Source organism: Coturnix japonica, chromosome 5 (assembly GCF_054131305.1).
Source record: "Coturnix japonica strain WE chromosome 5, WE-NBRP24, whole genome shotgun sequence".
In the NCBI taxonomy this organism is placed as follows: Eukaryota; Metazoa; Chordata; class Aves; order Galliformes; family Phasianidae; genus Coturnix; species Coturnix japonica.
Window position 1 is genome coordinate 31188302 of NC_140667.1, and position 24543 is coordinate 31212844.

The 24543-nt window shown below is 35.3% G+C and overlaps 1 protein-coding gene across 20 annotated transcripts in view; it reads left to right on the top strand.

The window, feature by feature from the left end:
* The first annotated feature begins 7304 nt into the window (after nucleotides 1–7304).
* The window catches only part of DPH6 (diphthamine biosynthesis 6), a 177759-nt gene continuing 160520 nt past the window's right edge, over nucleotides 7305–24543 (top strand). For 10 of the 20 annotated variants that reach the window (XR_014947187.1, XR_014947186.1, XM_085550412.1 and 7 more), the window contains exons 1-3: nucleotides 7305–7441; nucleotides 11113–11207; nucleotides 13529–13722. Coding sequence is in view for 15 of the 20 variants with exons in the window: in XM_085550400.1 (XP_085406526.1) it covers nucleotides 7377–7441; nucleotides 11113–11207; nucleotides 13529–13722 (354 nt within the window). In the remaining 5 variants the exon portion in view is untranslated. Of the gene's footprint in view, nucleotides 7584–7631; nucleotides 7685–8119; nucleotides 8420–11112; nucleotides 11208–13528; nucleotides 13723–20623; nucleotides 22317–24543 lie in introns of those variants that run through there. The other 10 variants (XM_085550401.1, XM_015864897.3, XM_085550403.1 and 7 more) reach the window with 7 other exon arrangements.

Genomic DNA, 24543 nt, shown 5'->3' on the forward strand with positions numbered 1-24543 from the left:
CAAGTTATTTACCAGAGAATCAGATTTTAACATTCATATCACTGGTGGTGTCCCAGTATTTTGAGGTTTTACTGCCTCTGCTTCTTAAGTGCAGTAGGGGTGCTCCTCTTCGGTATTTAAAGGATAAGACCTATGTAGACTTTAAATATTATTAGAAATATATTATATATATTGAAATGTGTACTTCATGGAGCCCTGTTAGTGTATTCAGTCATGCTCTAAACCATAAAACAGCCAGGAGTTCTTCTCCTCATTTCACAGACTGCAACCTGTTGAAAGCAGAATTATCTCTTATATGAAATAATGCTTAGGATGTCATGTGATATATGCGGGGTAGATAAACATGTGTATGTTAGGAGTAATCCCTTATGTTATGAAGTTGAGGAAATTTGGTATTTACATAGAATAATAGAGAGTAATAGTTTCATAACTGTAAATTTCTGTCCAGCAAACATTTGAGCTGAGTTTCACATTGAAGTAAAGTCACCCACCTGTTTTCAAAATTAGCTAATTCAGTAGTTTCCAAAGTTAACTTGTCTGGATAGTAGACACAGCCACAGCAGATGCTAGAATAGCAGCTCCCAGCTATATGTAGGACTGTGCACTTCAGCAGGAAGAGCTGTTCAGTTCCCATGACAATTGAAATACAGAATGTGTATAACAGTTTCAGAATACCCCATCACTAATCAGCAGTATGGTTTAAATTAAAAGCACTTGCACTGTATGTGCTTGGTATTTATTGGGACTGCTATGCTCTGTATACATCATTAAGAGAAACTGTACAGATGGGATTTTAAAAGACTTAGATAATTATATGAATGTTAATTAGAGCTTTGTCTAGTCAAGCTAAGATAGGAAATAAAGATATCATCAAAACACACTTTTCAAAATATTACATACTGTATTACCTGTAAAAAATAGCACATTCACAAAGGTCTTTTTAAGGATTATTTTTGGATTGAGTGGTTTAGGTACTGGAGATAAATAAACTGTCAGTAATAAAAGAAATCAGGAAAGATCCCTGTAGGTTATAATTTGTGACTGAAAACACTATAGATAATTGAAATTCCCTTCAATTTTTCATCAAACAAACAAACAAAACAACAAAGAAACAGAAAATAGACAATGGCAGCTTGCAAATTGAAATGAATGTCCGCACAAGAAAAAACAGGGATAGCTGTCCCTCTGGCTTAACTACATAGGTGACTAAAGCCCGAAAATGTGTGAAATGACCCCACATCTGACAATCTAGCTTCTCCAGCAAATCTTGGCAGATGGATGTTAAAACTTCTGCTCATCTCAGCTCTTACTCCTGAAGTTGTAAAGATTCTGTACGAGTACAGTGTATGTTTGTGAAAGTCATACTGCTTACTCAGAGATCAGAGACCAAGTGTTCTGGTTTTTGTTTTTGCCAAATTTCTTAGGCATTACAGAACCAACGGGACAATGAGGAGAATTGCTTTTTGTTCAAGACCAGTTCTTACCAATAAGGTAATCAGGCATGTCTTTCAGGCTGGTGCAAAGTATTTTAGTTCAAAGCTTAAACACAGCATAAAAGAAAGCATACAGACAAAGCAATGTTGGAAAGGAAGTAACATGCCCTTATATTTAGCATTTGCCCACTTGTCACTCTTAAATTCTCATCTGCTTTTCAAATGTAGCGTAATCTAATTTTTATGCATACTGTATGCTCACACAGACAATTTCCTCATTTCAGAGCATGCTGTTTGGTAAAGGCTTTTGTACTTTTCCTTAACCTGTTTCAGAAATAGCACTGTCACCATTTGTCTCAGTAATATATTGTATGATGGAAATTGACATTTTTCTATACAGAAGTGAAAAGAATATTGGTTTTATCAAAGACTGAATCCCCTCTTTCCCTCCAGATAGATTTGAATTTGGTCACTTCAGGGCTTACTGTGGAGGATGATTTTAAGCAATGGTCCCAGTGGTTGCAGGCTCTATCACCTTATAATTGACCATGACAGGACTTATATGTCCAAAGCCAAGGGGTAGAGTGAATAGCATATGTCAGGGTCAATTATAAGGTGGAAGACCCTGCAACAAAAAAGACTGTACTGATTAGAGCATGATGTTGGCATGGGAGCTGACGCTTCAATGTTATTTGAAAGGGCACTGTCAAATCCACCCTTCCTTGAGGTCTAAAAATCAGAGGCATATTATGTCAGTCGTTTATGCTACAATGTAATAAAGTTCGGTTGGATGCTGGAAGTTACAACTGATTTCTTGTTTTCCTTGCAGGGATAGAATGCTTTATCTTCCAGAGTTAAGCTAATTGTCCTAATTAGGACTTACTAATACACCATACTTATTAGACCAGTTGTCCCATGAAAAAAGCTTACTCTAAGATGAAAACAGCTTGAATGCAACACATTAAAAACTGTTTTGATTTTTAAAGTTAACATTATTTGTTCTGGCATAATTGAACACAATAGGAACACTGGAGTACAAAGAAAATAGTCCTTCTTATTACTTAAAGTGATGTTATAAATATTTTATGACATGGGAAATTTTTTGCAGTAAAACAAATGAGACCCAAAAAAAGCTGCTGTTTGCTTATTCCCCTGAAACTTCAGCACTTTTAGCCTACTCAAATGTTCTCAATCAGCGATGAATTGCAGCACCACTTAATAAGTGAATAAGCATCCCAAATTTTCTATCACCACAATAAGATGCTGCCATTCAGTTTTAGATTTCTTTACAGAAGTTCAATTTCTTGATTCCCTTCTTTAAAGCTGTTTCTCTAAACTTTTGCATCTCTTTAAAAATAGACCAGTCATTTCTGCCTACAAGATCACAGTCATTTAAATTGTGATGATGAAGAAGATAGTGCAGCTTAATTTCATTAACTTGACAGCTAATTTCTCCCTGTTCTCAAGGGTTATTACTCTGACTATATTTTTCCAAGGCATTTTGTAGCCATCAAATGCATGGCTAATTCACAGTAAGTTAAAGCCTGTAGCTATAGAGTCAAAGTTATTGGATGATGGATATGTTGTAGGGATTGTTGGGCCTAAACAATCTTCACATCCTCTAGAACAGTTAATGAGACATAATAGATTTTAGTACATAGAAGTGCTAAAAAATTTCTGTTTTCAGTCTTCACTGGCAATTAATGAAACTTCACAGGAAATGCATCATTTTATGTAATATAAACTTTGTTTTGAAAATTGTACATGTAATTCTTCACAATATAACTTCATCTCCAATCCACATTTGTAATAATGTAACATTGGAAGAGCTCTCACATTTGTTTTGTATTTTAAAATGTTACACAAATTTTAAAATTGAGATGCTTATTTCTAAAAAAAAAACTTTTTCTTTTCTTCACAAGTGGGAAAATGAAAAGTGAATATACAGGATTATTTAACCCTGTAAATACAGTGTCCATGCTTAACTTTTCCATTGCAATCAGAATTAAAATAAATCAGAATAGCAAATTCTTATCACCTGGGGAAAGGACTGGTCAGCCCTGAGAGCACAGGTGAAGGCAATTAACCAGGTGAGTGAAGGTAAGGGGCAAAGCCTGGTTCCACCTCTCTTAGACCCCATTTAGGGGCTGATTGCCACTAGGGAAGGATTTCTGGTTGGAGATCCCTCTCTTGTGGAGTCCTTTCTGCAAGCCTAGATTTCTGGGGTTGAGTGAGCACACTTACTTTCCTGTGAAATCCTATCTGTGCTGATCCCTTTGTTATTATATTTTTGTGTCACCCTTCTACCATGCTGATCTTCCCAATTGTAACAGGCAGGAAGCTAAAGGAGCTCTACAGGCAGTTCCCTAGCCTAGGGAACAGATGTATTCTCTTTTAAAACCTAAAATAATATTTCTGTAATAACAATTTTGGGCATTAACAGCAGTGACAATGCTGCCACATGGTACAGGAGAGAAACCCTTCTGGTTACAGGTGGGTCCTAGGGGAGCATGTCAGTGCTATGCAAGTAGCACGGGTGGCAGCACCAGAGCTCTCACAGGGGCTTGGCAAGCAAAGGACAAGGTTTTTTCAAAATCCCTGTTTTAAAATGGAAATATTTTTTCTAATGCTATGTCTACCTTATATATGCAGTATTCTGTTACTTACTGGTGATTATAATATGAAGCCTTTTAATTAAGAACTACAGCAGTTCACCTTTAACTGCCAGTCACCAGATAATTGGCCCTTTTCTAATAGGCACTGCAGCTCAGGTATGCTAAAGTAGCTGTTTCTCAGAATAACTTACTTTCAGTAAGTTATTTTTAGAACTCATTTATAAGAGAACTTAATTAACTATTCCAGGTCATTAGGGATACTGCATTGTGATTTTTAATCCTCTGTCAGGTTCCTCCACTAATATGAATTCATTATTGTTATTTTCAAATTTCTAGGCAGGAAATGGTGAGAAAGAATTACTGAGCCATTGCTGGTTATCTGTACAAAGTAGCCAGTATTTCTTCAAGAAGAAAGTAAGGTTTGGTGAACTTCCTTGCTTCAACTACTGCAACAGTGTAGTAGAATATCTTGGACAGCCAGTTAGACAGATTATGCAAAGTCTTCTGTCCAGCAGAAAAAGCACCAGAGCTATTTCATCAGGTGGGTGAGACTGAAAAGATTTACCTACTGAATACATTTCAAATTATTTGAAACTAGGACCCTCTTGGGTAAAATGTAATTTGTTTTGCAGCCTTGCTTTATTAATTTGCTATTGGCATATCTCACACGCTGAATAAACTTTTTATTTGTGCAAATAATTAGTGATGTCTTCACAGAATGGAAGCAGAAATTCCAGTCTTGTGAGAAAATGAAGCACACTTTGGTCCTGTAGTGTCACATGTAACTTCTAGTTCAAACAGTAAGTCTGACTTTTAAGTGGAAATTTGTTTTTTGAAAGCTGGAAAATTGAGTGTAACAGAACCATCTGCTGAAAAAGAAACAGCATTGTGTCAGTTAGACTAATAATAATGGACCTACGAGAAAGTAGGAGACTTCAGAGTTATTCTGAATTATTCAGATCTTTCCAGAGCTTCTAACAATGATGTTTAGAAGAGAGCTTTACAAGTCTTTTTGTTATAAAGTTATATGATTAGAAGTATTGTTTTTATATCATCTGCATGTTCTAAACTAGAGAAATGTGGTTTTTTTACATTCCATGTATTGCTCTTAAATATAATAAATCAGCATATTTTAGAAGTTCACAAGTACTAATTGATTTTTTTTTATTTTTTATTTTTTTTTTATAACCAAAAGATTTTATTCTAGAACAGAAAAGACAGGAGGTAATGTGTGATAAAATATCCACCCACATTTTTTCTCCCAGTAAATCAAATACCTTTATTCTGCCTTCTGTCAAAGGTGCAATAATTTTCTACCAGAACATCTATTATACAATTTTGTTTGATTCAATTTTTTAATCTCATCTAAAATCTTGGAGTCCCCTGGATTTTCAGCTTTAATTCAGAACAGGCCTCCGATACCTTTCTGAGAAGGAAAAAAAAAAACCACCAAAAAACCAAAAACAAACAACAACAACAACAACAAAAACAAAACAAAACCTGTCCTTTCATTAAAATTTCAGGTTTAAGTAACCATGGTTTCAATCATTTAATAAGTTATGGAAAGCAAAAATGGCTAAGAAGTCTGCATTAAGTACTCATTACAAAACTACAAGAAAATCAGACTGCCTTGTAATTCCCAAGTATGTCCAATATTTTGTCTCACAAATGATGGCTTGCAATGGCCAAAGCATGAGCTCAAGAAATATTTTTTTAAACAGAGGGTTTTTCATAATTATTCCTATGCAGGAAAAATCAATTTTTACACTGATTTTTGCATCTTAACTTTCTCAGAAGTGTATTTAGTAAGCTATTATTGTCTTTATACCTGCCCCAAATTAACTACTCTTATTTTACAAGTTGCAGGAATTTACTGTACAAATCCTATAAATCAAGTACAGTCAAGTCATCTGGGGCATTTATCACTATAATTTCACTAAAAATAAATGCTTTTTTAAAAGGAGTTTTCTTATGTGTGTGGGTTTTTTTTCTTTTTCTTTTTCTTTTTTTTTTTTTTCCTCCTGGGAACTTGCAACTAATTGTAAGCAGGCAAATGGTTTCCCAGAGCCCTGCACTTGGCCCTAATGGTACAGGGTGTTATAAAGTGCGTAATATCATGTTACATAGGGCTGAGAAGATAGCACGTATAAAGCACACCCTTGTCATCAGCTCTGAGGAACAAAGCCTTTTATGTTAGTTGCACTGGTTGTACAACTCAACTTGCATGGAACCAGGTGTTAGACCTCCTGGTCAGTATAATGCATGGTCTATATGCAGTCATAACTGCTGGTTCACAGGTGATTAACTGAACCCAGAAGGCCAGGGTCTGACACATCAGGTACTACATGTGCCTGATGACTTTCTGTAGCAGACTCCTTCAGGACAAGCAACAAACAGCTACACAGGAGTCTGTCTCCAACTCCATTCTGAGCACACAAGCCTGGGGAATGGTGGCCTCTTACAGCACTACATAATGCCTAGTTGTGGATACACCTAGCAGTGTTGTTATTTGGTGGTGTAAGAGTTAGGGTAGTTGCTATTTCATCCGCCAAACTATCCAGCAGGCTTTGGCTTTGACTTGCAAACGAGAAAACTGAGTCTGAATTCAGAGGCCAGACTTTATTACCATGTTGATTCAGCCTAGAGTCCTGCAGTAGTGTATACTACGGGCATAAGGGTCTGGCTATTAGGGAAACTGACCCACGAGAAGGATTACATTAGGTTTGCAGCCGGCGGAAGCTGAGCTCAGTGCTGCAGGTGGACATTTCCCACGTGCGCTGCAACAGGCAGCCCTTCTCCTCCCACCCGCCCTGTCCGCACAGGCCCTCACGGCACCGCGGTGACAAGAAAGCGTCTATCCAAGCCGAACTGAAAGTGCACGCACTACCCGGCACCGCCGTGAGTCGGCTCGAGGTGACAATCTCTGAAGTCCCGCAGAATTTCCTCCCGCACCGTAACGAAGCAGGAGAAAAGCTGGGCTGACCCAGCAGCTGCGTCCCCTGCGCACGGAACAAGCGGCCCGCCCGGGCCTAGCGGCAGTAGGCGGCCCGCCCGCACGCAGGCGCCCCACGCGTTGCCTTCCCCGCCGCCTCCCGCTGCCGAGCTCCCCCCCGGGCCGGCCCTGGCCGCCGCGCTCTCGACGCTCTCTCCCGGACGCAGGAGAAGTCGTCCTCCCGAGCAGGGCCTGGCGGCGGCCCGGGGCGCCTCCCCCTCGCTCAGGCAGTCTGCCGGGCTGCCCTGGGAGGGCCTGCCGCGGGGAGACTGCCGGGCGGTAGCGGCGGTGTGCGCAGCCCGGGGTGGCGGGGAAGTTGGACTGCGTCCGCATCGCATGACTCCTGTTCAGTGTTACCGCCCCGGGGCAGCGTGCGGCATGCGAGTAGTGGCTCTGATCAGGTAACGGCCAGCGAAGTGCTGGCGGCGGAGCAGTGCGCAGCGGAGAGAGGCTGTGGGTCTCGGTGCCCCGAGCACCGCCCGAGCATTCCCCCGGGCTGCCCCGCGCCCCCGCCCGGCGGATGGGAGGGTCCGGCCGGGCAGGGTGAGCAGAACCACCCCTCTCCCCCCCTCCCCCCAAACCACGTGCTGGCCAAGGCTGCCGCGCTGCTATTGCCGTGCTGCCGGGAACTGCAAGCAATACCGGTCTGTGAAAGAAAATAAAAATATAATGCAAGACATTTCCGCTGATTGCTGCCCGCCCCTTATCTCGGTCAGCTCCTGTTTCGTGAGCGGGGCCTTTGCCAAGACCGTTCAGTTAGGGCAGTTCTGCTCACTTTTAGTTCAGTTTTCAAGGTTATTTTTTGTTTCCCTTCCAAATACTTTATGGTCTCTCACGATAGACTTCCTTGCCTGCCTTCTGAGAGGCATTTCGTTTTGCTCGTTTAAATAAAAACGGGAGCTCCCCATTGAAATAGCTGTGATTTGGTTCAGCCCTGTCTGTGAGGTGCTTTATTTGCTTCTTATGCAGTCCTGCTGCTTTTTGTCTGTTTCCACGGTTGTTGTAGTGTAAATAATACTTTTTTTTCTTTTTATTTTTGTAGTTTCGCTTTTTTAATAATCTATTTTCTTGAAACACAAAAAGCCCTAATATTTAATGTGTTAAATTCTTTTGGGCAATGTCTGATGTCAAACCCCAATGAAGTTGATATTTGGCTGCAACAATTACAAATCATTGAAATACTACCCAAAGAGGAAAAAATGGAACACCAAATGGTATCTGGGCTTCTCAAGATCTGCTTAAATACAGACAGGGAAAATCAACTTCAGTGCTTTTTCATGTTTTAGAGATAAGTTTCTGTCTCCCAGGTTTATTTATTTTGATATTCTCTAAACAGAGGAATGTGTTAAAAGGCAGGATGAAATGAAATCCTGAAGCAGGTTTGTAACACAATTGCTATTTTTATGGGCAATTTACAAGGATGGATTTAGTTTCAGTAATAGTTTTAAGAAGAATTTTAAATAGACATCAAAGTGTCTGGAATCTTTGTAACAGAGCTAGCCTCAAAGATCAGAGGGAAAAAAGTATTTGAAAAGTGCTTCTTACTTTTGAAAAGGTCAGGATTATGTGTAAGACTACTTTAGCCTGTTTCTTTTTCTTCTAAAATGTTGGCCACACTTAAAGTTGATAGTCTTGCGTTAAGGTGATATTTATGGGCTAAGCCCTGTATTGTGTTTTGTGCTAAATCATAGATGTTTTAAAGCCAGTCTTCTAACTGAAATATGATTTTTTTTTTCAATTCTTTAATTCTTGTAGAATTTTCTTAATGTAAATGGTTACATTTGTTGATCAAAAGGATTTTTATTTTTATGTTTTTCCTAAAAGTCTCTTATTGATCTGTGCCTTGATCATTACCTATTTTTATTTTTATTTTTATTATTTTTATTTTTTTCTTCAGGTATGTTGTTAGTTTACAGTCAAACCTGTTAACATCCCTGGAGTACTGTCAAACCATGGGTACAACCAGTGTCATTGAGTGTTCCTCAAAAAGTATCATCTGCCTTAATCTCTCTTAGAGATTTTTAAAAATTATTATTATTATTTAATTACCAGGTATTACATGTTAGTTGGGCTGGAACTGTGCTGAGTCCACCTTCCTCACCCAGTATTGGCTGTCAGGTCTCATTGGACTTAGTTGTTATGTGTTTTACTGCTAGATTAGAAAGCCGTTTAGGTAGGAACCATTTCCTTTGTTTCTTTGGTGCAGTTATTTTTTAGGGCCATGATAACAGTAATATGGAAAATAAATAGCAACATAGTACCGTGTGATACAGCAAGCACTCTACAAATGTTAAATGTGGGAAATTTGAATGTAGCCTCATCTAAAAATGACAACGTAAAAGATTATGATAAAAGATAACAGAATAGATTTATTCTGATGTTCGCCTTAGTTTTAATTAGAAATGTTAATATTGAAACTCTGTGAATGGCAAAGGAAATATTAACTGTCATTACTTGGCTTAAGCTGTATTTGGAGTAGAAATCAGCACTAGTGGGAGGCTTTTACTTTTTAGAATGGAGTCATTCAGAAAGAAAAGAGCCTTTGTCTTATTACAAGTCTGTTCAGCCTGAAATTTCACTTTATGAAGTGAATGTTAACTACATTTTCAAGCTACCAAGAGCAGTATTCAGAATTAATGAATACATCTTTTAATGCTCTTTTATCCATATATAGATTAGAAGAATGTTGTAGGAATGAATGAGAATAATGTCAGGTACAGATGGACCCTAAAATTAGAAATCTGTTTATCATATTTATAACACTGAAACATAAGCACCTGCTTTATGACAGTCTGTAAAGTACAAAAAGATTCCATGTTGTTTATACAACTTCTTGAGATTTAAGTTACGCAGTAAGCTGGGGTCAGCATGCAGATTTTACTATGGATAGAAGCCTAAATTGAAGGGAATAGCTGTATGATTGTATTACTGTTATATAGTTTCAAGATCTTGTATAAGAGAAAGATAAAAGTGGGAGCTTCTTGTTAGAGATGCTGTGAAACATTTTGCTCCTAACAGCAGAGAAATGTTGGTGGCCACTAGCAGCAAAGCATGCTTCTGCTGGTGGCCACTAGCAGCAAAGCATGCTGTCTGCTCTTCTTTCCTGGTCCCGGGGACCACGAGGCAGGAAGCAATTTCACAGAGGTGTTGTGGCTCCTGACATGGGCTGGTGTTTGCAGTGCAGTTTGAAGGGTGTGAATCTGAGCAAGGGTTGTTGAAGTGTTTGTATCTGCACCAGCTTTAGTTTTGCTGATAGATTGTAGTGTTTCTTTGATAGGGATTAAAATCCATGTGAGAAAGATTAATTTAGGGCAGGGTTCTTTTCTCACTGGCAGTGAAAAAAGTTTCATTAAGTTTTAAGTTAAAACTAATGATGTTCCGTGTGTTTGTAGTACTGTCTTTTGGCCTCAGAGGGGAATGTTTTTCCACTTGTTATTCCAGTGTTTATTTAATCGACTGTAATTATTGTTATCTGCAATTATCTGTAGTAAAAAATGGCACGTTTCATGCAACGCCAACTGAACCTACTGCCTGCAACAATTAGAAATTCTGACAATGGGAAGTACATTTAAAGTATTGAAACTTTGCACAACATATCCCGTTAAGAATAAATGTTATTCCAGATATTATAGTTTTCATCAAGAAGGACAGCTAAATCTGATTGCTCTGTGGAACAGACACTGGGAGTTTTGTTTGTTTCCATGTTAACTTAATAATGGGTATGGAATAATTGGTCTCTGAAGTAAAATATAGTTCTTGTTCTGAAGGGATTCCAATTGAAGTGGCTGTTCTTCATGTAAGGTCTCTGAAGAGAAACTAGATAAAAATTAGAACGGGAGACTTGTTTTATGGCTACTGTTTATAAATAGGAAACATTGTTTCAGCTTTGCTATGGTGGAATCATTTTTTAGCTCCTACTAACATCTTGTGACCTCTTCTTATTCAAGAACTTTGTAACCTACTCTGATAATGTTACATTTTGAGAGCTAGGCAGGTGGGCTAAAGTAGTCCCAGAGAGAGATGAAGTTTTTTTGCAGTATTTACACTTAATTGCCACTATTTTCTTTGACAGTGGTGGGAAGGACAGCTGCTATAATATGATGCAGTGTGTTGCTGCTGGGCATCAGATTGTTGCTCTAGCCAACTTAAGACCTGCTGAAAGCACAGGTATGTAGGAATACTACATAGAAGCTTTTTGCTTGTTTGTGTTAATTAGAAACAGTAGGCTGACAGCTTTGCTTTCAATATTTACATACTGAAGGGTATCTAGAAATCTCAGGTAGAAGGAAGAAAATGATATGGATGCCTATTAAATTTAATTTATTTTTCTTTGAAAGGTGGGGGGGGGGGGGGGGGGGGGGGGGCGGCGGAGAGGAACAAAACAAAACAGAAAAAACCACAAGATGAAGGTTGGTAAAAGAAAGGCTTAAACAGTTTTGTTTTTTTTAAAAAAAGCACAAATATTTCTGGTGGTATGGGAAGAGGCTGTATGAATTAAGCAGCACAAAAAGTGTAAGTGTGAAGAGAAGATGATCAAACAAAATGAATGCTCTATTTCTAAAAATGCAGTAAACTAGCATAAACCATTATGCCAAAGTAAGCAGTTTTGAAGCTGCTTGTTTGTTTTTAACTTCACGCATCTTCCTCCAAAAGTCTAGCCCAGTGTTTGTGAACTGAATTGTAGAACTGATCTGATCTGCAGTTTATATTGGTACAATTGTTACTTCCTTTTAGCTTGGACCAAATGTCTGACAAGTTTCACACTAGGCCTAGACTTACCTCTGCAAAAGATAATGGGATCATGTCAGGTAGACTAAATCTGTGGTGAGCTGAGCAGGGAAGTGTCTGCTGCTTCTGTGTTGGTCTAAAGCATAAAATGATTTGTGCTGTTACCAGCTGACAGGAGAGTATATTAAATATGTTATAGTATTAACATATGTTAACTGTTCAATCCATCAACAGTTAACCTGGTAACTACATGTTAGGAAAGTATGCAGAGAAGGTGAGAGAAAATGGGAGCTGACATCACAAATAAATCATGGACAGGCCTAGCAAATGCTTGGGAGTACAGGAACAATTTATTTTCTTCATAGCTAGCACATAATCATGTATAATCTCATTGAAATAAGTTGTCTTTAAACTAATTTATCCCCATCAGAAAAGTAGAATACTGTCATTAAAATCATAAAATGCTGTCTTTAAGTGTGTAGTTTGGATATTTTGTGGAAAGTTAATTGAGGTGCTTCAGGCAATGGAAGATTCTATGCCATTCATTTTATTTTATCTTGCACCACTGCTGCCTGGAGAGTCTCAATTAATAAAAAACCTATGTATTCTGAACTGAATATTGGTTTAAAGACCTTGTCATGTTTTATTTATGTTGGAAAATACTGACTTTTCTTTTAAATCAGCTATTCTGGTTTAGGTTGGTTAGTTGTGATTATGTTTTTGGATTTGCCCATTTTAAGCAAATACTGTAACTATTGTATGGCATCAAATGTGACATGATCTAATTGTTACGTCACAAATTAGTTGCCTTGATCAGTATTACAGACCCTTCTCAAGATGTGCTAGATGTACAGCAGAGCAGCTTTAAGTGTTAATGTGTAAATTAAGAGAAGTTCCTGTATGATAGATTAGCATTAAAACAATAAACTGAGGTAGCTTAACAAATGAGATGGAAATTTCAGCGATATTTTTAACTTATCTTATTTGAAAGATTTTATATAGAAACAGTTTAAGATTTATTTTTAATCTATGATGCTGCTTTTTAACTGTTTTTTTTTTTTTTTCCTCCATTTGTTAGCTACAAACTGCTTGTAAGAAATTTCAGTTACTTTTTTTTGTCCTGATTAAGACAATAGAATGTGATCAGATCCTTGCTGCTAAGTTTGGTTAGTAGAATGAGTGAAGGTACAAAGGACTTGGTACTGTAAGAAATTTTCTCTTCTTTTTGAATGTTAATCAATGTCAGAACATTGTAGCAATCTACTTTTATTCCACTTTGGCTCAAATAATTTGCTCTTGTCTCTCAGTGGCCATGAAAATGATGTAAACACAGAAAATTTTGAAAATTGTGACAAGCCATTACTTACTTACAGTGTTGCAATGCATTCAGAATTTCTTGCACTGAATATGCTGAAATGCACTTGGGTTTGTGTCTCTGAGGTGTACTCCTAATTGAATTACCATATGAATAAGAGAAGAATTGGACCAGTGTTGGATATTTGGATGAAGCAGGGAAGGAGAAGCAGACTCCACAATTTCCAAATAGGCAGTGTATTCTTGACACATGTCTGTTGGGTTGAGAAAAACAAAAAAACATCTTCCCCCCCCCCCCCCATATTTATAGAATTAATGTCAATAAACATCTGTTTTTGAACCAAACAGTATTAACATCTAGATATTTTTCATTGCTTTGAAGTATTATGATTATTTTTAACTGTTGAAATTATGTAGCTAATGAGATTATTTCTTAACTGTGGCAGGGCAGACAGATGAATTGGACAGCTACATGTATCAGACAGTAGGACACCATGCCATTGATCTGTATGCTGATGCAATGGATTTGCCACTCTATCGTTGTTTCATAAAGGGTACCAGCATAAATACTGGAAAAGTGTATACGACATGTCAGGAAGATGAGGTCGAAGATCTTTACCACCTCTTGAAACTTGTTAAGGTATGATGATGAATGAAAAGTATGAAATACTTGAGGACAGGTGTGTTGCTTCAATATGCCTTGATTGTTTAAATAGTTCAACTCATTTGTGAATTTAGGTAAATGATCCACTGAGGAAAGCTTTGAGAAAAGTTTTCAGCAGTCACACATTTAAAAGTTTAATGTCCATTATTTTTTTCTTCCTTGCACTGTAAATATATAGTGTAACTTTATTCACTTTATCCTTTTTCTTCCAATGTAAGTCATATTAATCCACATTTCAGGCTGAACCCGAATGTATATATACTTTCATATTTGAAATGTGTTGTTTGATTACTTGAAAAAGAGAATTGTGAGGGCATTTCTGCATTTATCAGTGTATGGAAAAAAGCATCTAGATGTTTCCATTTGGTTGTGCATGTGCTATATAGTCTAGAATCTGTGTGTTTGCGTGTTGCAGATAGTGCACAAAGTATTAAGGAATGTTTTACAATTATGGTTCTACTGGTTTTGCTTCTGGTAGCCCTGTAACTATATGCTAATATATAACATGATAGTTGTGACTGCACTGCATGGTACTAAAACAATACAATGTATAGGAAAACATGTTTATTGTTTCTAAAAATAAATATAAATTATATATAATAAATAATTATAAATAAAAATAAATACGTATTTACTTTTATGGATAAAGCTGATAGACTACTTTCTGAACCTTCAACTGAAGATATTTCTTGTCTTCAGTTCAGGTACTGAGCATTTCCTCCTTCATTTTTTCTCATTGAACTGAGGTTTAAGGCTGAAAGCTTTAGGTTTATTCTTTGTTCAATAAAAAAAAAAAATAACATGCAGATTAGAGTAAGAATGTGGCTTATGTGCAGACTGCTTCCTGAACCAATGCTGAAATTGGTTGTTATGTTTTTCTAAACATCTTTGGCAGAGAAAATCGAGATCATGTACCTGTGTTGAGTATGAGACTACTCCAGAGGAGAATAGTGCATGTGGGCTGTATTGTGCCCTAGAGTGTTTCATGGAATTTTTAAATAGAATGTAGTATTGGAATTGAAAGAAATATGGCACAGCACTTTTATACAATTTTTGCACCATGATAGTATTAGAAATTATAGGGACTTGCCTAGACTGTCTCTTAAAGCTGCATGATAGCAGCTTTCTGCCGCTGTGTAAGATAATAAATTACTGATCAATTTAATTAAAAATGGTCAGATTAATGGCAATTAAGATCATACTTCCTTTTCGATCCTTGCTGTCTTTGGAGAAATGGATGCTTGACATAAATTAATGCTAATGTTAAATCATGACAAGTTCTGCTTTGGAAGTTAATACATGGTAATTATAACTATAGCTGAAAGAGATGTTATCAAGTTGTCTGGAACCAAATATCTATTTCTTTCCTGTACAGAAACATTAATTCCACTGCATGATATTTTAAAGGCACAAATATTAACAATATTTTGTTTCTATGTTAGTTTTTAGATAAACATGCTCTTATGGCCAGATCTATGAAACTTCAGTGCAGAGTTTCAGTAGAAGTCTTATCTATTCTGATGAGTAACTGCGTAATTATCAGAGGTTCATAATCTGCAGGAGTTGTAACTCTTTGTATTTTTAATTTTAAAGAAAATATTAAACTTTTTTCTGTGTTGAAAGTAACTTTGAATGCTTTCTATTTTAAACTTTTCACTTTTATTTATAACTGTAGTTTTATACCTTTACTGTGTAAATTTTAATTAATGGTGATTTCTCTTTATGACTTTTTTTTTCCCCCCAGGTATGTTAATATATCTCAGTTTGCTCTATGTTGAAGGCAGGAGGGGAATTCTGAAGGAGTTTTGTAAGAATGCATCCTTAAGTGGTCATAATTTCAAAACGTTGGTGAAAGTAACATAGCTGTGTTTTTCTGTCAAATGATTTGTGAATAATTGTTGAGGAAAGGTGTATTGAGTTGAAAATTGCTTAACAAATTTTGCTTTCACATGGTAAAGAATACTTGCATTGAAAGTACTTATTTTTATTTCTTTTTACTAAACAATTTAAACCATATTTGAAACAATAATGTGATGAAACTAAGTGCATTTGATGTTTATAAATACATCTTGTTAATGTGACTTTTAAGAAATTAAACATTCCTTTGCAGTGCTAGGTACCCAGGGTAACAGTCCAGGATTCGAAAAGTGATATTGACTGTTGATGACTATAAACCAGTTAATTTTCTTGTCATAAACTCAGATGATTGATTTCATATTTATGAAGTAAATTTATGTTTACGTTCCACTTGCCTAATGTCCTCTTTTAGATCATCTTTATCCATTACATATTATGAAGCATATTAGAGTATTTATGTGATGTCTAACCAGGCAGTCCTCACCTGATAGCAATATTTTTACTTTGTAAGATGTGCAGATTCTGAAATCTAATAAATAACTTAATTTATTATCCATTATCCTGTATTTTGAGCACTTACTCCCAGTTTGCACGTGTTTGTTGCTTCGCATCTTGGGGCTTTCTTCAGCAAACTGTTATTCTCCAGCATTAGGGTTTCTTAGTTATCTGAATTATCCTTCAGGGTTTTACCATGTCACTGCTTTTTGAAGTGTGAGAACAATGTTGTTCTTTTTAATGATTAGAAAGAATGAAGCAGGGAGGGGTTTTTAAAGAAACTTTCCTGTAATGCACTGCTCAATACAAGCTATTTAACTACTTTGTCCCTTTTCAGTGTAGTTACAATATTGTCCAAACAGTGCATTGATGTTTTATTCAAGCACATAATGGTGAAGCAGTGTGAGATGTCTTGAGTGTTGAATTGTTTTCTATTGAATGTTAGGTTGTGTTTTGTACCCCATGGGTCGATAACTTAGACCTATGTCCAGGGCAGCAGTTTTTGCAGCATCCAGATTCTAAAATCCAATGCAAGATAACTAGTTTTACTTCTAGGATTCAGTAAATTGTTGTCTTCTCTTTCATATTTCTTGCCTTATCTGCTCTGCTTTGTGAAAGCTTTGCTTTTTTTGGTAAGTTTCCACTGCTGGGGTAATTTGTAAAAATCTAGATCTGGCTAAACAGTTGTTTTCTTCAAGATATTCTTCATCTTTTTCTTTAATATTTTTCAATAATTTCATGTGGGTTTTTTTTGGGTTTTTTTTTTTGTTTGTTTTTAATTAGTATTTTGAAAACTTGTTTCTGTTTATTGCTTCCTTGTAATATATTTGGGTCATATATTTGTGTATGTCTATTATAAAGTATGTAAGTTGATTTTCAGTGTATTTTCTGTTTAAAAATGTTACTTGTGTCTGTTGTTTTTGCTTTGCATTTTGTGGGTTCATAACCTATGAGAATATGAACCTATGAGATTAGGGGTTCCTAAAGTTATACTTGAAAGAAATTAATAGTTCGGAACTCAGGACGGAGGGATTATTAGTTATGGTATCATCCATTGATCATCATATGGAAAAATAAGAGTTGATGCTGAGTGTATTGGATTTATGAAATGTTTTAAACAAAATAACCTTTACTTTTGTCACAGAGATGGGGCTTGAGAGGGAGGCTTGAGAATGGAATACAAGATTATTCTTTGTCCTTTGTTTAGGCATTAATTCCCTTATTGAAAATAAATCTTGCAGTTCCTCATTATTGCAAATATTCTTCCATGTTATGGAAGGATATAGGAATAGTCTTCCTTTCACTGATCTGCAGAACTGAGCTGCTGTAGTCAATGGGTAAAATGAGTTCTCAGATTCAGTTCTGATGACTGACTTTGTGGATGCTGTGCAGCCAAACTTTTGGGTGGGTGCTCCTAGATTTAAAAAAAAAAAAAAAAAAAAGCATGAATAAATCTATTGAAGTCTGAATCTACTTCCACAACAAGTATTACCTCACTGCTAAAAATGTGTTATGAAACAGACAGTGACATATTTAGAAGTAATCGTTAGGTGTATAGGTATCCATTTTTATGGTCTCCCTTTGTCTTCAGTGGTAGTATTTCCATGATTAGGAGTAATTGCATACATTCAGCGTATGTGAGTAAGGTTTATAAACTTTCTTAGGAGTCTTAATGATCTAAATATTACCAGCTATTCAAGAATCTTTAATGTGGGGACTTAAGCATGATGTTCTACAAATTATTTTTATATTTTATGAAAATTAGGAAAAAAGAGGTAACATCATCCATTTACTGATGGAATTCAGAGGGCTTGGAACAGTTCTGTTCTAGTTTCTTGAGTTGGTTTTTTTTTGTTTTTTGTTTTTTTTTTTCCAGTTGAGGAAAATCTGGTGTTTTTTCTGTTGCAGTTTGAATTATTTGTGTATGTTATAGGCTAATTTCTTCAAGTCATATTTCTCAGAAATTTTGAGAGAGATTAAATTAGAGGAAGAAGTATTTGTCTATGTAAGTTTTTTTAAGTAATTACCATATTTTATAATTGTTGCAAAATGTGAGTAATGTGTGTTTTGTATTTAACTTCACATATACTTCAGTGATTGAAGCAGAATCCACTAGAACAAAAAAAAAAAAAATCATAATGTTAGTATTGAAAAAACATTCTAAAATACAGTAAATGAAACAATGAAATTTAGATTATTTTGTGCCCTCTGTTTGTTGTATTGATTAAGTAAATATTTGGATGCCTTATTTTTTTAGCACATTTCTTTTTGACTAGATATTAATGTGATATGTGAACTTTTAGAAATTTTATAAAATGGCTTCCATCCCTTATAAGAAATACTCACCAATGCTTGTTTATAAAGTCACATTATTTTTTCAGGCAAAATATTTTATGCCTTTTTTTTTTTTTAATGCAGGATGCACTATATCTATCTAGAGTGACTGTTCCTCCACTGTCCTTTTGGAGTGAATTTGTCTGTGAGAATGTTAATTGTCCCATTGCACTCTTCATATTCAATTGATTTAATTATTATTATTTTAATTGACTTTGTTTTGTTTTTTACTTTAAATTCTCGAGTGGCTTTTTTCATCAAAGGGATGACTATTGTCAGCAGCAGTGAATGAGAGGATGAGTTAAGGGAAGAGGGTTGGCAGTGCTTTTTGGTGCTGTAAAAATAATTATACGTCTTGTTTCATTCAGGGGACAGGGTTTTTTTTGTTGGTGTTGTTTGGTTTGGTTTTTTTTTAGTTTGAATTTTAAAATGAGGTGGGAAGAAGGAAATTTTGTAGTCAACAGGATGCCTGTCATTCTCTGCCTCATCTAAGCTATTCAGGAGGGGTCAATTTTCCTTCAAGAATGGGATCTTGAGCAATGTTTGAGGTAGTTTCTTACCGTGAGAAATGTTGAGCTTCATGTAAACAAAAACAAAAGTCATTATATTTCTTTGTGTTAGGTGTGTGGAGTTTTTTTCACTCACTCTCATTCGTGTTATGTTAATATTGAATAAGCAGAGACAGTCAGGCTGGTGGTGAAAGATGGTAAACAAGCCTGAGGGCTTGTTCTGGTCAGCTTTAAACCCCTGATTGCCAGGTTTTCCTAATTTCCCATTTCCAGGGCATCTCTTGTATGACCTTGCTTGCTTGTATGATGCTCTGGGTTGCAGGATTCTCACGTGCATTTGGAAATAGGCAGCCAGGCATTGTTTACAAGACGCCCAATGAACCGTGCACTCACAGCAAGTTTGATAAACACACATTTCCTCCTTTTATCAGTGAGATTGCAGAATGTGAAGTATGAGTTTCCAGTTTTATTCATTCCCTTCAAACCTTTTCCTGTTTAAAAACTGAATCTCACTAATTGGATGATGATACATCCTTGAATTTTGTTTTGCTTTTTTATTATTGTTGTTTTGAATTCTACTTAGTGGTCACTGACACTTTATTCCAGTGCCTACCTTGACCAGGTTTGGCAGACATTCAGATAAAAGCTTTGCATTTGTTCAGTGCAGAAAAGGTTCATCCCTATCAATGTAAAGTGAATGCTAATTAACAGTAATGACTTCTAATCACTTAGCTTTTATGCTCCTCTAGGAGCACTGCTATTATCCAATGTAGTTAAGTGAAATGGTTGTATATGAATCAACAATGCGGTATTTCTTCTAGCAGCTATTGCTCATAATCAAGCTTTGAATAAATTACGATAGTAAAATTGGTTTTAATGTTCTGTATTGCATGGGGAGAAAGGAATCTCACATATCTTGTTAAATATCTTGAATATTTAGAGAGTTATCTATTAACGTTTTGGCATTCAGTATTGTAGTTAAATGGAAAAATACATTAAAATGTTTAAGTCAATTTTATAAATGTTATCAAAACTTTTTTCATGGTTTGAGTTTTGTTTAAGTGACATGCATAGACTCAACAGCCACAGTTACAGCTCCATTTGGATTCAATTGCATGTCTGTAGGAATGAGCTACAAAATTTCTGAGTTAAATTGCAGTGAAGTTTTACATAGAACTAGCATATTTTAAATTAAGAACTTCAGCAACGTTAGTCTAATGTTGTTGTTTGTTTAATGGGTTAATATTAACTTCTTTTATTAATACCTTGTGGCTAAGAAAAGCTGGCTTTGATGACGTGCATACAACACTTAAAGAGGAGCATGAAAATAGTGAGACTTCACTAGTCCTTGAAAACAATAGAGTAAGATGAAGCTTTTTAAATAAAATTGGAACGTGGATCAGAAGTGATGCTAATGTAAACCAGTAGCTAAATAGATTGCTAGACTGGTAGTGTGTTCAGCAATCACAAAATAATTTCAGTTTAAAACAGAATTAGCCTATATACAACACATACACCAATGTGAAGTTTAGTAAACTTTCCCTATTTATATTTCATTTGTGGAAGCTATAAACTGTATTTTTGGAATCAGAATATGGAAAAATCTGGATGAAACCTGTTTCTCAGATGTACTTCAGTTTGGTGGTTTTTTTTTTTTTGTTTTTTTTGTTTTTTTCTTTTTTAAATGATTTATCTTTTATTTCCTTGAAATTATCACTTAAATCACTTACAAGGAATCTAAAATCTTTGTATCCATGAAGAAATTGGGATCTTAGTTGGTAAATTTACTTCTGTTGTTTATTCTTGCCATATTGTATGTATATTTGAAAAAAAGTTTTCATTTTTTGTGGCAGATACTTTTTGTGTGGTACCTCTGTCTTTATGTGCTTATAAACACAATTCCTTCATAATTTCTGTCACAGTTTTTATGCATAAGGTTGTGAGTGAGTATCCACAGGCATTGTGTATGGTTTCAGTTTTGCTGGCTTTGTTCATTCACCCACATAGTATGGACAGTTTTCAGGTAGGTGTTTTGTCTGTTTACTTGAGCATCTTCTCTGTTAGCAGTTATTCTTTGGTTTACTACACAGTCATTGCCTAATTTGATTTGAAAATATCTTTCTTCTAGCCTTTTCTCTTTAAATGGAAATTCAAGTCTGTGTTCTTAAAAGTCCAATATCTTTTCCTATAGTACAATAAAATGTGCTGCTTGTGTTTTTTGCCAGCAAGTTGTCGAAAAATGAGCAACACCTTTCTCCTCTACAGTTTCATTTAAGTGAATGGTACTATCCTTATCTTATTTCAGTAGTTCAGTACATGGAACCTTTACCCTCCTTTTAAAGGATAAAAATTTAAAAAATAAAATAAAGAAAAAATATAGTCCTATTCTGTGCTGCAGCACCTGGCTGCTTTGTATTGTTTATATTTCTCATTAGGCAGCAGTAATACATGCTTTAAAATTTATTAGTTTTTAATGAAATATAATTGCAGTTAATTCTAATCAAATGCAATCAAAGAAAGGAGAGCTTATATATAATTGAACAGTAAAACATTTATCAAAATCGTCTTCATAAATTTTTGCATCTCTGATCATTCTTTGTGTAGAATTCATTTTGCTTTCTTATGCAGTTACTAATTTATTTAAGCTAACTTATTTAATGACCCCTCTGTTTGATATAAATGTCATACACACAGCAATTGCATGCTCCCATTGCTTTCAGCTGGACATTTTCTGATTGTTTTTAGAGATGATTAGTGTTTTTAGAGATGATTCTTCTGGAAAGGATAGGATTTCATTTGATTTGTATTGCACCAACATGACTATTTTCAAAATAGAAATGATTGATTTGTATCTGTCATTACAAAAGAAATAAAGCAGAATTGGCCTTTTACAGATAGCTGTGCTGTATGGAGATCCTTTGTGTTGTCTTTGTGTTGATAAATTCTATCTGTAGAACTGCAGAACAGTCATTACTCCTTTTCATGTGGATTACGATTAGGATTCCTGAACCAGGTTGCTGTTTGCAAAGGATAAGGCAGTTCTGTGATTAGTTACCTACTCCATGGAAAGTGCTACAAAGGAAAACGTCAGATGTGTGTGCTCCAGTATGCCTAGTAGTCTGATGTTCCATTATATAAACTTTTATTCAGTCCGTTTTCCTTCAGAAACACATCTTCAGTCTTTTTGCCTTACTACCTGTTAGGTGTGGTGCATTTGCATGCTCTAACTCTGGAATCTTTTTCTTTCTTTCTTTATTTTCTGGCAGTTTGCTTTTGGGCCTTTTCTCAATTGTAACTCTAGAAAACTGGAGCAACAGTGCCCTCTATAGTTCCTCCTTATGTGCTTACTCCTTACAGCTGGTTTTGAGCATTCAGGTAAAGAATGGTGTATTTAGATTTATTTTTAACTCAAACAAAGCCCCATTTTTCTAAAGGAAACATTTTGATTTTCACTGACTGTATTATATAAAATAAAGAGAACAAAGGAGAATATTCTGAATCCTCTTGCAGGTTTAGAAGCTCTCATCATTATCTAGAGAAAAACTGAAATTTTGTCAGGCGTTTGGGGCAGTCATTAAAGCTGGATAGGATTTTGAGTTCTGAAGGTTTTCTTGAAGTGTGTGTATGTTTGTTTTTATGTGGAGCTTCATAACAAAATAATCTGAAACTTCCTTTTTGTACTTACTGTTTACTTTAAACTAGATCTTGCATGGTCTGTGATGTGCTTACCAGCAGAACACCTAAGCTTTACTAATGATGTTGTTTTAATTCACACACTGACTGAAGTAATTGTAGTTCATTAGTATTGATTTGTATCCAAAACTGATTTACAATGTAGATTTCTCTTTTACCTCATTATAGCTTAATATGCAAATACCTTTTATTCTGTGTTTTCTGCAGAACTTATTGGACAGGGTTAATACACATGTTCCCAGCACTCTCATACATGTGTATTCGCACTCTCATTCTACCATTTAAATACTATAAACTACAATAAAAACATATGACCTTTTAAAAAATAAATGTTTTAACTACAATTTGCTAATTCTATAACAACATCATAAAAGTCATTCTGTGAAAAGTTAAATGGATTTATTTTAGGATGGGGAGTGTTAATGTACACGTAGAACCAATTCTTAATGCACTTCTATGAATTGAAAATCATAAGTCATTGTAGTAAATTATAGTTAATGATGTAACTGTTGATGGCTATTCAAAACATTCCTGTATCTCTAATGATTTGTGTAAAACGCACGGCTGCCCACATCCCTTAGTTTGTTTGGAACAGTAGATAGATAAAAGCACCAGCCTGATACATCTTCAGAACTTTTTTTCTAACAAATCATAATTCTTTTGGAGTAAATAGTACATCAAAAGCCGCTTTCTACAGTATTTGAGATTTGGTAAAAATGAAGATGAAATTAAAATGGCTATCCATGACAAGAGGCAAGATGCTTTGAAAATGCAGTGTGTCCAAGCTTTGATTTTTTTTATTTTTAATTTTTTTGTCTGCCTAATTTAATGGATAATCTCTACTTATCATATGCGATCTTTTCTTTATGCCAGCTTGTGTGATTTCATATACTGGAATGTCACTATTATGGCATAATGTGCACTGGCAAATACAGAGAGTACCTCTAAAGTATTACCTATTAACATAAAAAGGTTACAGACTTTGGGGTAGATTGGTTTCATTGTTTGTTTCAGTAAAGCATATATTATTCTCCTGGAAAAAATGTAATGTTAAATTGGGCAAAATGACTTTATATAACTCTAAATATAAGTAGAATTGTGAATGAAGCTTAGTCCTTGCACAGATTGCACAATTATTGCTAATCCTACATATTGATTTCTTTGTTTGTTTCATTTTTGATAATGAGCTTCTTCATGCACCGTTACTTTTGTAATACTGACAGAAACTTGTTGATCTCTTTAAAATTTATTCTCTCCTTTTCTCTTTCTTTTTCCTTTCCTTCTTTCTGTTTTAGTAAAATGGCGTGAGTTTTTTGCTTTTTTTTTTTGCCTTTTTTTTTTTTTTTTCTCTCTCCTACAAGCATGGCTGTAACATGAGGTTTTTTTAGAACCGCTATAGTGATATTGAAAATTTGACTCTTGAAGACAGGGCAGAAATTGAGTATTAGAAAAATGTTAGATAAATTTCATTCTTAATCATTCAATGCCTACTTTAGATGTGGTTTAATTTTTTAAAATAGAACTTCAAGTCATTCGTGCAGTAAAGAAAATAAATATGGATGATTTTTTTAAAAGAGTTTTCTGGTTAGCCTTAGAGAAGGATTCAACCTTAAACTGGCTTTTGAGACAGATAAGTTGATGTCCATATGTAAAATAAAAACAATAAATTATATTTTCTTGCAATGAAACTAGCAAATTAAATTTCAAGTTAATTAAATTTAAATTGCATTATTGGAGACAATTAAGTACAATTTTTCTGTCTATTGAGAATAGGCATTATTTACCAAGACTGGGCAAAGAATTAAACAGAGCAGCCACTACACATATTGATTGAAAATGTCCTATTTATTCTGCGTAGTTTTATTTTTTAGTTAAAAATGTCAATGATAATTTTATCCCACCTTACTAC